Raw genomic sequence first — 14,602 nt, forward strand, 5'->3', positions numbered from 1 at the left:
ACATTCGAAACAGATATGTTTACCTAGACTATGTTTGGAGGAAGGGAATTAAAGGGAAGTGAAGTGAAATTTTCATAATTAAAAAAGAAATATATATGTAATCATTACTCATGTGATTTTAACATTAACTTCAAATCAGTCCATATTTGGTTATAAAATTTCACCTTACGTTGCATCTAAAACTCTCTGCTATAATATGTAAAATAAAAATTCCATATTTGGTTATAAATTTCACCTTATTTTGCATCTAAAACTCTTTACTATAATATGTAAAATAAAAATTACGTGTAAAATATATTGTTATAAAATATGATTAAAAAATTAAGTAGTTTATACAAGGTAGTGATTATAAATATATTTTTTAGAAGTGTAAAAATTTCACTTCCTTTCCCTTTAAATTCCCATTGCAATCAAATGAAGTGTTAATGCGTTGTAAAATGGGAATCTTTGAAAAGCACTAAGGTTTTTTTTTTTTTGTTTTTCAACTTTATAAATTTGGAAATCTTGCTACAGATTGTAAGATTCATTGACCTTTTATTGTCTTATTAACTGAAAGAAGTAACTAATGGAAAAATAACATCGAACATGATTCACCATGGATTCAAAAAATGTGTTAAAAAATAGGTTGGATTTTGGATTGGATGCCACTAATTCGATTCATATATTCACTTAGGCTCCATTTGGTTGCAATGAGAATTTAAAAGGAAGGGAATGGAGTGAAATTTTTATACTTTAAAAAGAAATGTTTATAATCATTACCCCATGTGATTGTATAAATTACTTATTTTCTTAAACCATATTTAGTAATGAAATATTTTACATGTAATTTTTATTTTGCATATTATAGCAAAGGGTTATGGATGTAAAGTAAAGAGAAATTTTATAATCAAATATGGAATAATTTGAAATTAATTTTAAAGTCACATGGGTAATGATTACATTAATTTATTCTTTAAGTATGAAAATTTCACTTCCTTTCCCTTTAAGTCTCCTTATAACCAAACATAGCCTTAAGTATTGTGCCCGAACATAGGAAGAGCGAATACCGCCCTCGTGAAATGAAAATTTTTACCCATGAACCTTTTATCACTTCATGTTTTTTTTTTATTATCATGTTCTTTTTTTTTTTTTCGGTTTGCAATTTTCGTCCGTTGGGTTCTGATTCAATCTTGTTCAGTTGGGTTTGATTCAATCGGTTCAATCGATTTGGGCTGGAAATCGAAAACCCCTCCCATCTGAACAGCCCAAGTGCCCAACGCCTTGGCTTTGTGAACATCCCACGAGCAATGCATGGGCAGGTGACGGGACTTTTTCCTTTCACCAAAGCAATTGAGGGGAAGATAGTGATTCACTTTTGCTTTGCACGATTTTTGGTTCGGGTTTATAGAAGGACCCACTGACTAAATTCCAAAGGTACTGAAGCTTAATATTAGTGACTCAGTTCATATAAAAGAGAACTTCCAACTTCAAAGAATTATATAACTCAGACACCTAAAATGGTGAAGGAAATGATCCCAGATGTAGTCTTGAGCTCTGGACATAGAATGCCATCCACAGGATTGGGAACAGCAAGCAGCCCTATGCCTCCAAATCTCACTTCTATTCTCCTCCATGCCATTGATCTCGGTTACCGGCACTTCGACACTGCTTCTCTCTACGGTACCGAAGAGTTCGTCGGCCAAGCCATAGCCCAAGCACTCGAGCAAGGCCTCATCAAGAGCCGTGGTGATGTGTTCATTACTTCAAAGCTATGGTGCTCTGATGCAGACCCTGATCTTGTCCTCCCAGCTCTTAAGAAAACACTCCAGTAAGGCCTTTATCATCTCTAATTCTCTCTATATATAGCTAGACCTTCTAGACAAATATTTATGTGTTCTATTAATTTCCTAACTAGAATTTGTTTCATGTTGTAATAGGAAGCTTGGGTTAGATTATGTGGATCTCTATCTGGTGCACTGGCCTGTGAGGTTGAAACAAGGAAGTGGCCATATTTTTCCTAAGGAGGACATTCTTCCCTTTGATATGAGAGGGACATGGGAAGCCATGGAAGAGTGTTGTAAGCTGGGTCTAGCAAGGTCCATTGGTGTCAGCAACTTCTCCAACAAGAAGCTTTCCAAACTTCTAACCTATGCTACCATCCCTCCAGCCGTGAATCAGGTAAACTAACTCCCACATGAAATCCCACCGTCTAAAAGCTATTTAAATCATGAGTAGAAACAATTATTAGCCCACAGACGATGGGATCCCATGTGGGGAGAAGATCCAGATTGAATTTTTTAGATGACAAAATAGAACCTGTGTTGAGGTCTTGATAGATGAAATTGAAATATTGAACTAGGTGGAAATGAATCCTACATGGCAGCAGAAGAAGTTGAGGGAGTTCTGCAATGAAAAAGGGATCCATGTCAGTGCCTGGTCCCCTCTGGCCTCATATGGAGCTCAGTGGGGTCTATCTGTGGTAATGGAGAATCCAATCCTCAAAAAAATTGCCATGGCTAAGGGTAAAACCATTGCACAGGTATTAAACTAGATTATATAACATGTATGTTCTATAAGGAATGAGGCTTAAGGATAAAACTGAATAAAGCTATTTGACAGATCTCACTTAGGTGGGTATATCAGCAAGGAGCAAGTCCAATTGTGAAGAGCTTCAACATGGAGAGGATGAAAGAAAACCTTCAAATCTTTGATTGGGAACTTACCCAAGAAGAACTGGATGAGATAAGCCCGATTCCACAGAAAAAGGGATTTGCAGGAGAGACATTTGTTTCGCCAAACGGGCCTTACAAGTCGTTGGAGGAACTTTGGGATGAGGAGGTCTAACCCCTCGATGGGATTTTATCTATCTTAAGATCTGAAAGCCATTTGTGGTTCTGTTTCTATGTTTGTTCTTGAGAGACAATTAGATAATTAGGATGGCTGATGAGCTTACTTGGTTTGCTTTGTCTCATAAATGTAGTCTGGAGTGTGGTCTAGTTATGTGTCTCTTCCATTGTCTCTAAGCATTGCTTTAATGGATTTGTAATGACTGCGATGTGAAGTAGTTAAGACTAGGGAACAATGATGTCTTTCTTTTCTATTTGATGCAATTGACCCTGAGGTATCTCCTCTAGCCCCAACAAGGGCTTGGGTCAAATTTTTTTGATCCTGTGGGCGGGTTAGGGTTGAAACCCCAACCTGGGGTTAGGGTTGGGTCGAGCTCGGGTTGAGGCCTCAGTCAGGCCTGAAATTTAACTCTAAGTTTTTATATTTAAATTTAGCATTCCTATTGGTATTTCATTTTTCTATAATTTTTTAATGTATAAGATATGAATGGCAAAATCAGGTCAATCAAGGTTAATCCAGCCATTGCAGAAGCTAGGGTCAACCCAATCCAACCCAAACTAACCCTAACAGGGTCAATTCGAGCCGGGTTGGGTTGGTATGAACCCTGCAGGGTTGGGTTGGATTAGGGTTTTAAGAAATTCGGTCCAACCGGCTCCGTTTCACCTTAACACCCTAGTCCAACTCGGCCCTATTTCACCCCTGACAACAACAGCTTAACCTTTTTCCAATTAAATTGGGTCTTTTACACCCGTGATAAAATAAAAGATGAAAAAAAAAAAAAAATGAAGGGACAAGGCAGCACCGTAAGAACATACTTGCTACCTAGAAGCGATACCTGAATTTTTGCCTTCTAAATAGCTCTTAGGTATCTCCTCTGTTTCAGATTAATGGATTAATTTATAAAATATAACACACTTTAAGTGAACGAAAATAGCCCAAAATGGTGAGAATCTAATATTTTTCCAATTAATTAGTTAGCTACATTGATGTCCCCAAGAGGCAAAGACGAGTAAAACTCATGACCTTTGCTTCTTTAGGAATGATCACTTAGGTTTATATTCATACTCATCCATCGACGACTAACAATGGAAATTAAATATGATCATTATAGAAGTGGAAGATATGATTTTAAACCCCAAAAAAATCAATGGTTCATATGGTTTTTATGCATAGTATGATGTCTATCTCTTTTCTTCCTCCTATGAAATGACATATTTACCCCAATTATGGGAAAGGAGAGGTATACCTAGGAAGACACTTGTGTATACTATTCATTCAGACAGATATCCGCTAGATTCATTTCTCAGTTTTGGTTGTCCCACAAACTGACAATAATCACATCCGAAGAAAATATTATGGGCAATAGTAGGGATATCAATTCAAGGCCTGGCCCGGCAGGCTCAAACAAGCCCGAACATTTAAAGCTGGAATTGGCCTGTTTCAATTAGGAAATTTGTCGGGCTCTAGCCTAGCCCAATTATAATTGATCGCTTTCAATGCAAGAGTTTTACCCATCGGGTGCCCAACTGGGATCGATCAATTAATAACCCACCTTGTCTAGAGGCCATTTGTTGCCCGCTTAGAGCTCCTTTAGAATCCATTTACTATGCCCGACAGGCTGACACATTTAAAACCCAACTATAGACCATTATATTCATTTAAAGATAAATGTGTTATTAGTCAAATAAAATCCATCTAAAACCCGTTTAGCTCAATTAAAGATCAGTACCTCATCCACCGTTTATAAATGAGACCATGCTTAATATATGAGATCCAATTACCCAAATGGACAGATCACAATGCAAGGTCGTGGGAAAGTCCAATTAAGCACAATAAAACTTTTTTTCATGTCAAGCTCCTTGGGCAACAAGGATCGACCACAATACAGCCACCGAGCTTGACTTAGTAACATTGATTTGACAGTCACCGGGTAATAAATTTGATTTTATAAAAAAAAAAAAAAAGTTTTCTTTCTTGGAGAACAAGACTGATCAGATTATCAGAATACACTTGCTAACCTTGGCGGCTTGGCTTGATTATAAATAGTGTTTTCTGTATTATACCTTTCTGTCCAAAAGGAAACCTCTCAAACTCAAAATGGAGAAGGAAATGATCCCACGGGTAGTCCTGAACTCTGGCCATAGAATGCCATTGTTAGGCTTCGGAACAGGCTGTGACCCTATCCCTGCAAATCTCACTTCCATCATAGTCAAGGCTATCGAGCTCGGTTACCGGCACTTCGATACTGCTTCTAGTTACAACACCGAAGAGTTTGTCGGCCAAGCTATAGCCCAAGCACAAGAACGAGGATTGATCCATAACCGTAGTGATGTTTTCGTTACTTCCAAGGTACGAGGTGCAGATTCAGACCATGATCTTATCCTCCCAGCACTGAAGGAAACACTAAGGTTACTATCTCAACATATATTTTATAGTCTTTCACTATTTTCTTATCTAGAATTAATTTGTTTCATGTTGCATCCGATAGAAAACTTGGGCTAGATTATGTGGATCTCTATCTCATTCACTTCCCTTTGAGGCTTAAAGAAGGAGTATCTGAGATGCCTTTCCCTAAGGAGGCTATCTGTCCTACTTTTGATATAAGAGGGACATGGCAAGCCATGGAAGAGTGCTATAGGCTTGGCCTGGCTAAGTCCATTGGTGTCAGCAACTATACTTGCAAGAAGCTCTCACAACTTCTAACCTATTCCACCATCACTCCAGCCGTGAATCAGGTAATATGAAACCCATCAAGAGATGCTTTTTTTTTGATAAATAAGAACTTGTGGGATGATGCTGATGTTGCAAATTGAAATTGTTAAATCAGGTGGAACTGAATCCTGCATGGGGGCAAGGGAAGCTGAGGAAGTTCTGTTTTGAAAAGGGTATTCATGTGAGTGGTTGGTCCCCTTTGGGAGCAAATGGAGCTTATTGGGGTTCCTTTGCAGTCATGAAGAGTCCAATCATTGAAGAAATCGCTGTGAAGAAAGGGAAGAGCATAGCCCAGGTACTAAAGTGCATTCTTGATTTTAGAATGCTTACATTCTCTTTTGAGCATTTCATCAAACAACTCACGGGCATAACTTCTGAGATTTTGTCCAAAGAAGAACCTAAAGGCCTCAGCCTAGGTTTGGCCCAATAGTTATGTTCTAAAAGTAATGAGGCTTAATTAGGTCCTAAAAATGTTCTATTAACTATTTGACAGGTCTCACTGAGGTGGATATATCAGCAAGGAGTAACTCCAATTATGAAGAGCTTCAATGAGGAGAGAATGAAAGAAAATCTCCAAATCTTTGATTGGGAACTTACCCAGGAAGAAGTAGATAAGATAAACCAGATTCCACAGAAAAGGGGATTTCCGGGCGAGATGTTTACTTCTCCAAACGGGCCTTACAGGACATTGGAGGAACTTTGGGATGGGGAGATCTAACCTTGTAAGATTTCTACTGCCTTTTCAGTTTACAGAGGCGCACAACAAGAAGGGAACTTGAGATGGGGCCATTCTGAGAAACATGAACCATCCACTAATAAGAAGTTTTCAATCAGTAATAAGAAGTTTTCTGTGAAAGATTCATCGCATGAAAAGTGTTCGAACTTTTTTCGCTCCCGCGATTGGGTTCCTTAATTCCTTAATAGCATCATTTCCCAACTATGAAAGTTTTTCTTTCTACATTAAATAAATTGTGCTATAGGTTTGTTCTGATTGATTTAGGGATCTCTGCTCTTTTCTTTTGGTCTGCCAAAAGAAGGTGGTAGCGGGTGCCATTTTTTTTTTTTTTTAATGTATTTTATGGTTTTTCCTTAATACATACAATTAAGGATGTTAATCGGTTCGATTTTGGTTTAAACAGTACGGATCGGTTCAGTTCACATTTATTTGATTAAAACCATAACTGCACTATTTACTAAACGGTTCCACTTTTTGAAACCGTGATTGGTTAGTAAACGGTTTCGGTTTTCATGGTTTTTAAATGGTATTGGTTTCATGGTTTAAATGGTTTCAGTTTCGATTTATTCTATACGGTTTGTAAAACGGTTCACAATCGGTTTGTTATAACTTGCAACCATCTCTAAACTGAAGATCATAAACTTATCCAAAAATAATTGGCAACCACAAATCAGGGATTCTATATTGATGATGGCAGGTCTTAATTTGATAATCTAGTGCTATTTCTTTGCATGGTCATTCTCCAATGTCATTCGATTTATAACTAGAATTGTTTTCATCTCCCCGAGCATTCCCTTGTAAACCAATAAACCCAAGTTCCTAATTCTCAAAGCCATGCATATGAAAGAGATGAATGAATCATCATATCCTTAGATTAGAGTCTGGGAATAAAAAGAAATAAGATGGGAAGAATTGAATGAAGACTGTTTGGTTATTTTGTAGCTAATAGATTAGTTGTATGTACATGATTGAGAAAACTAGGGGTTCAAACCATGAAAAGGGAAGTAGGGAACATGAGATGTCTCAAATCCATTTCATTCCAATCACTTTTACGTAAGGTTATATTTTGGAAGTGCTAATTAGAAATTAACATTTTGTTTATTATTAGGGTTTGAGATGAATTGGTATATCAATTTATATCTACTAGTTCACTCAATATATTGCACCAATGGCACCCTCTATTAGAATGCTAAGGATTCTTTCTTCCTCCCTTCTAAAAATTGAAAAACAGATTGCACTTATTCTCCACTTCTTTACGTTTATAAATTATTTACCTTTCGCTATTAGCAAATTCATCTCATACCACTTCAATTGTGCAAAGAATCATACATAATGATATTCAATTTAGGAGAATGACAATTGGCTTAGCTCTAATGGAAGAATTGGGGACTTGACCACTTACTAGAAATAGAGTTTTGTAATGCTTTTGAATTGCGGGCCGTAAAGGTATATAAGTATAAGAGCATCTGGTGATAGACTATAAATATATTTATTGTTGATTGAGTAGGCATTCCTAATACTAGTTTAAGAGCCAATAATTTCACTCTAATGTGTCTTTTTGTTTATTTATTAAAATATGTCCTTTTTATTTTCTTAGTAATCAAACACAATATAAGTTAATTTTTCTATATTGCAAGATATTGTTAAATCTGATACGGCAAGGCAAGGCTATGAAAGGTAGTGAATATCCTTTGGAGGAGTATGCAAGACAAATCCAATTGATGAAGAATGCAAAATCTAAAGTTTGATGTATTTATTGTAGGAATTTTTTGAAAGTGGAATGAAGACAATGACTTCTTATTTATGATTGTAAGACTTTTTGAAAATGTGATGAAAACAATGAATTCTTAATTATGATTATAAAACTTTTTAGAAGTTGAATGAAAGTAATGTATTCTTATATAGATGTCTAGCATGATCTTTTTTTTGGAGAAAAGGAGAAATATAATTAAATAGGAAAAAAAATTAATAATTACAACCTTTGGTAGACCTTCCCGCATGCATCATCACGTAAAAGGACAATCAGATCAGCAGGGAGGTTTGAGAGATCCAAATTAGTCTCCTGAGGAGATTGAACAAAAGAAGCCAAAAAATCAGCACACCTATTGATCTCACAAACGTGATGCGAAAAAACACAGTGCTGAAACTTTGCATAAAGCTCAAAGATATCATCAAGAAGTGCCAGAGCGAACCATGGAGGCCGAAACTTCCCAGTAATCATTTGAACAGCAGCTAGAGAGTCTGAACGAACCTGAAGGTGGGTACATCGAAGGTCCCTGGCTCTCTTAAGACCTTGACAAATGGCGATCAGCTCAACACAGAGAATGTTATCATGAACTACGGCACCCGCCAGAGCAAAAACAGGGCAACCCCTTGCATCTCGAGCAACAACGCCATACCCGCCGAGCCCATTTCTAACTGAGCCATCACAATTTAAAACAAGCCACGCCGCAGGGGGCCGAGGCCAAGAGAAAAACTGAAGCGGGTGAGAAAGAAACTCTGTTTGATTTTCCATCGGTGAAAAAAACTCCTTAATGGATGAGGAAATCACAGTTCTGATTTGAAGACGATAAAAACGACCTCTAGTATCGCTAACAATTTGATGAAAAAGCTCGTCCACATTGGTAGCCTCCGATTTGAAGATACGATTGTTGCGCTCGCACCAGATTCTATAAACCACTGCCGAGAAGCAGAAACTCTGAACAAAGGAAACTGCAGAGTCCCCCTTAACATTCTGACAGAGCCAAGAAACTTCCTCAGACCATGAAGGCAAAGTATATCTCTGAAAACCACAAAGCCGCAACAACCGATGCTAAATTTCCGAAGAGTATGGATATTTGAAAAATAGATGGTCCAGGTCTTCTATATCCACGTTGCATAAGACACATCTAGTGTCCACCAGCAAGCCCCATGAGGCCAATCGGGCTTTGGTAGGGAGCCGTTTGCGAACCGCGAGCCAAGCAATGAAGGCAAAACGAGGATGAGAGTAGCGAAACCATATCAGATGATGCCAATTCACCACAGCACCAGGACGCCGAACAACATTCCATGCCGAACGGATAGAGAATAACCCAGAGGAGGAATGAGTCCAAACCGTCTGATCCATGGAAAGCCGAGAGTAAAAACGAGTATTTGCGATCTCTGTCCATCTATTTAAGATAACAGGATCCTGGTGACCCTCATCCCATACACCATTCTCGGAGAGGAGTGTCGAAACCGTCTCATAAGGGTTACGACCCAATGCTTCAACGATAAGAGACCCATCCGAACATAATGGACCATTTGGCAACCAAGGGTCATACCATAATAATGTATTGTGACCAGTGTGAATTAGACTTTTACAATAAGTCACAGCAATATCTCGAGTCGACAAAATTGCATTAAAGGTTTGAGAGCATACAGTGGGAGGAGGAAGAGACCATATCGAGTGGCGGCGTAAACATCGACATCGGACAAAGCGCGACCAACTGGATGACACATTAGACGCAATGTTCCATACATGCCTCATTAAAGCAGCGGAGTTCCAGTCACAGAGACGCCGCAACCCCAACCCACCTTCTTCCTTAGGAGTACAAACCACACTCCATGCTACCTTGTAAGAGCCAGTGGTAGCATGTCCCCACCAAAGAAAACGAGCCATAATGCGCTCTAGTTGATCGAGAGTGCCCTTGGGGAGCTTAAAGACATTCAACCAGTAAGCCATCATACCCGTAATCACAGATTGAATGAGAGTGAGACGCCCTGTGTAGGACAAAGCTTTGGCCTTCCAGGAAGAAAGTCTCGCCTCGACCTTAGAGATCAACTCATTAAACTCATGAGACCTAAGAGATCGAGAGTGGAGAGGAACTCCCAAATACCGGATTGGTAACTGACCAGGTAAAATACCAATAATCTGGCTAAGACGATTCTAGAGGGCAGTAGAGCAGTTTGCAAAATAAATGGCAGATTTGCCTTTATTGATGGAGAGACCCAAGATGGCTGAAAATCTGGAAAGAAGTGTGTCCAACTGGCCGGCAGAAACGTCATCACCCTTCCCAAAGACAAATAGGTCATCAGCAAAACAGACTGAGGAGATCTCAGGCTTCTCACAAAGCTGGTGATACCGAAAAGCCCCAAACTTGGCAGCTGCCGATAGCGAGTCGGAGAAGACCTGAAGAACAATATTGAACAAAAAGGGGGACATAGGGCAGCCCTGTCTCAATCCTCTGTTGGCATAGAAGCGGTGCGATTGCGCTCCATTTAAAAAAATGACATAGCCAGGATTAGTAATGCAAGGAACCACCCAATTGATAAATTGAGAAGGGAAATTTAAGCGATTCAAAAGAGTGAAAAGAAAACTCCATTGGACAGAGTCATACGCCTTACGCAGATCTAACTTGGCTGCAAAGTGAGGCATCCCTTTATTGAGATGATAATCATGAAGCAAGTCCTGGCAAAGAAGAATGTTATCGTAGATCTGCCGACCCTCAGTGAAAGCTGATTGATTGATCCCCACCAGTTTGTGTAATACGAGCTTTAGGCGGTTGGCTAGTAATTTAGCAATGAACTGATAAATAAAGGAACTAACCGCTATTGGTCTGTAGTCAGAGAATGTATTCTGATGGTCACCCTTAGGGATTAGCGTCAATCGGGAAAGCTTGACTTGATCAGGAAGCCATGGGTTATTGAAAAAATCCAGAATTGCATTGCTAACATCATGCCCTGTAATATCCCAAGTAGCCTTATAGAAACATGCACCAAAACCATCCGTACCTGGGGCACTATCGTTCTCTGCTGCGAAGATGACCTTCTTGATATCATCCATAGAAAAAGCTTGAGAAAGTAAGTCCTTCTCATGCCAAGATAGAGATCTGTCAATGGGAATATCGAAGTCACCACAAACAACCTGAGGGGTATTCATGAAGGCTGTGGAAAAATAAGACACTGCCTCATCCCTAATCTCCTCATCATTAGTCAACATAACCCCAGAAGAGGATTGAATAGTGGAGATCGAGTTGTGAGCACGCCTAGTCTTCAATGATTGGTGAAAAAATTCTGAATTTCCATCTCCTTCATGTAAGAATTTAATACGAGCCCGTTGGCGGATCTCCGATTCTCTGGCATGCAATAAAACCTGAAGCTTTTGAACTAACAGCCGCTCCTGAATCACCATATCATCATCATTAGGATTCCCTTGAAGACTGGCCTAGGCACGATCCACCTCATCTTTAAGAGACTCAATTTGCGAATCAAGCGAATGGAAAATCGTTCTACTCCACAATTTGAGAGCCACTTTCAACTGCTTGAGTTTTGAGAGGAGAATAAACATGGGAGTTCCAAAAATCGGTTGAGACCAAATTTCCCGTACCTTGGGTAAAAAATTGGGGTGGGAGACCCAGTGATTATAGAAGTAGAACTGCCTACCACGTCTTCGAGGCGGGTCTCCCAACGTGACAACCATGGAACTATGATCTGAAATACCAGGGTTCGAGAAATGAGTGTGAGAGAACGGGAATTCATCACCCCATAATTGGTTCACAAGAACATGGTCAATTTTGGATTCAATACGATCAGCACCAAGACCCTTGTTGTTCCAGGTATATTTACAGCCAGTCCACTTGAGATCAAATAAACCAGAATCAGCTAGGCAGTCAGCAAGGGGTCTTGTTACCCGAAGGAGAACCGGCCTACCCCCCCTCTTCTCATCTGGGTATTTAATGGAATTAAAATCACCCATAACCACCCAGGGATGGGAGGTATTAGCGCTGATGCGCCGGAGATCGTCCCATAGAGCCTCCCTCTCTGGAGCAAAATTTTCCCCGTATACCACAGACACAAGAAAAGCATTGTGGTTGGCCTTCAAACAAACCTGAGCATGAATGAGTTAGGGAGAGACATGCAAGATGTGAACCGAGACGAGGTCCTCATCCCATACTAGCCAAATTCGACCTGCTTCAGAAGCCTCATAGTTGGTATGGAGCATCCACTTGGAAGTGAAGCTACGAGCAACAGAAGCAAAATTCCTCTTTTTCACTCTAGTCTCAATTAGACCAAAAATTGCCAAATGATTAGAAGATGCCCAGTCCATCACAGAGCGCTTTTTACAAGGGTCGTTCAAACCCCTAGTATTCCAAGATCCCAACTTAATCATTTAGAAAAAATTACGGTTTGGTTTCTGCAAAGGGGAAACCCGCACCGGACTTCTATCTCGCACCCGTGTCACAAGAGGAGCATTTTGGTCTTCCCCCCCTGAACCGGCCTGCTGTGAAAGAGTTTCTAAGGATGCAAAATGGTTACCCGTGCGAACCGTGACCTGGGATGAAGGATACGAGTCATTCAAAGGCTGCACCATTGTCTTGACCGAAACGGGCCTGAAGTTAGAAACCGAATCCTCCTCACCACCCAGCTGCTTCAAATTGGGAGCGTTTGCTAAATTGGCCTTGTCCATAATAGGCTCAGTATGAACGTCTACCCGGTCATGAGAATCGGAATCTCTATGGGGATGAGCTATGGTTGGCAGAATATCCCCAACATGGAAAGAATCATTAGTGGGAAAAGTAGCATTGGAAGGAACCAAATTTGGTTCCTTATTAACCATAAAATCCTCATCCTCAGAGGCCACAACGGTTAACGATCCTCCTAATAAGGAAGTATCTGATCCATTTTCCAAAAATTGGATGGGTAAATCACCAATTGTGGCGGTGTTCTCATCAGCCCAGGAAACTTTCTTGTTTGAGATTCTGCGGCGTCTACCACCCTGTGCTGGCTGACGTGAACCGGAACATCCATTGGTGTCTGAATTTGACCTCCATGCATCATTAAAAACCTCGTTATTACGAGACGCCGGTCGTCTCCCTCTACTCCGATGACGTTGAGGCTTCTGCCACTGGTCATTTGCCTTAAGGGAACCGCCCCTCTCATCATTTTTCTCAGACCCTTCCACCTTGCACTGATGATCGCTGTGACCAAAGGTCTTACATGTACTACATACCGGCGGAACCCAATCGTAGACGACTGGCTGTTCAATAGTTGATCCATCATCCAGAACAATATGCACAGTAGAGGGAAGACCACCCTCGGCATTCATTAGTACGCATAGATGAGCAAAAGACAACCTCTCTCTCTGCGCAGTTCGCCGATCAACACAAATAGGAGTGCCCATAACACTAGCTATCTTCCCCAAACTACGATTCCCCCAAAAGTGAAGGTTAAGGCCGTAGAGACGTATCCATAGTGGCAAAAACTTTTCCTCCTTCTTTGTTAAAGAAATCTCTGGGGACCAAGGACGCAGAATGAGAGGACGAGCTCCCAACGACCAGGGACCTTCATCCAAGATTTGCCGGCACGCTTCAACTGATTGAAAGTCAAAAATAAAGATACCACTCTCCAGGCCAAAAACCTCTACTGCACCTACGTGTTGCCATTTTTGGTTGGCGAAGCGTTGCATGTACGCATAAGCAGGCTTTGGACCGAAGACATATCCAATGAGTGCACATTCCCATCGATTCTGCTCGTCAACCAAATCGACAGAAGAGCAACGTGCCACTTTCCGACCATTAACCAGTTCAGGCTCAACAAAAGTAATGCTAGCATCAGTCTCAACCATTCCATTGCGCAGGAACAGACTCGCCCAGAATTTCTCGGTATCATCATGCCCCTGTTCGAAATTGGGAGAAGGACGTTGGACCACCGGAGATACACCGCCGGTGGCCATACAGACTGAAAAAACCCCAAGCAGCAGTCGTCCCAAAATCTCCCTCCGTCCTCTTTTCCCAAATAACACTCTCTTTTCGTTCTTTTTCGTCCGTGCCATTTTTTTGCTGCTTTCTAATCATATCCGCTTTACTGATACGCCAGGTGTACCGGGCTCACCATGACCGTCACACCCCCAATTAGAAAAAGAATGGGAAAGAAACTATCCACGTGTAATCCAGCTGTCAATTGCATATTGACATAAATACCCTCTTGTGTACCTATCCAATTCCGTTTCCGTGATTCGCGAGGTTCCATAATAATATATTATATTAGTAGTACATCAAGGGGTCATATCATATCAGATTGCACATTCCAAAGCTAAAGTGGGGACTGAGTCAAATTAAGATGGCGGGTGCGCGTGTGTGTTTTCATATTTCTTGAATTCACCAATGATTAAGTTGGATCATTAAGTAAAGGCAAAGAAGACAAAACCTGATTAGACTCCTTTGAGAGTTGAGAGAAAGACAAGAAGCAAGCCAATCAGGTTGATGTTGTTTACTGAGAAAAGGGCTCGGGGGTTAATCAACACCGTTTAATTAAGCCCACCTCACCAATCCAATCCTGATCAAAACGTAGTAATTAAGACTACATGGT

General features: G+C 40.4%; 2 protein-coding genes across 2 annotated transcripts; both read left to right on the forward strand.

Annotated features, from left to right (window-relative positions):
* The first annotated feature begins 1,446 nt into the window (after positions 1-1,446).
* Positions 1,447-3,077, forward strand: LOC122079318 (protein REDOX 2-like). Its single transcript, XM_042645683.1, has 4 exons — positions 1,447-1,807; positions 1,917-2,157; positions 2,339-2,518; positions 2,599-3,077. Exons 1-4 carry the CDS (start codon positions 1,497-1,499, stop codon positions 2,821-2,823), a joined length of 957 nt encoding a protein of 318 aa, XP_042501617.1. The 5' UTR covers positions 1,447-1,496; the 3' UTR covers positions 2,824-3,077.
* Positions 3,078-4,877: 1,800 nt separating this feature from the next.
* On the forward strand, positions 4,878-6,660 carry LOC122079314 (methylecgonone reductase-like). The gene is made up of 4 exons (XM_042645680.1): positions 4,878-5,234; positions 5,315-5,561; positions 5,654-5,833; positions 6,032-6,660. Exons 1-4 carry the CDS (start codon positions 4,924-4,926, stop codon positions 6,254-6,256), a joined length of 963 nt encoding a protein of 320 aa, XP_042501614.1. The 5' UTR covers positions 4,878-4,923; the 3' UTR covers positions 6,257-6,660.
* Positions 6,661-14,602: the final 7,942 nt, after the last annotated feature.

This window comes from Macadamia integrifolia, chromosome 5 (assembly GCF_013358625.1).
Source record: "Macadamia integrifolia cultivar HAES 741 chromosome 5, SCU_Mint_v3, whole genome shotgun sequence".
Taxonomy (NCBI): domain Eukaryota; kingdom Viridiplantae; phylum Streptophyta; class Magnoliopsida; order Proteales; family Proteaceae; genus Macadamia; species Macadamia integrifolia.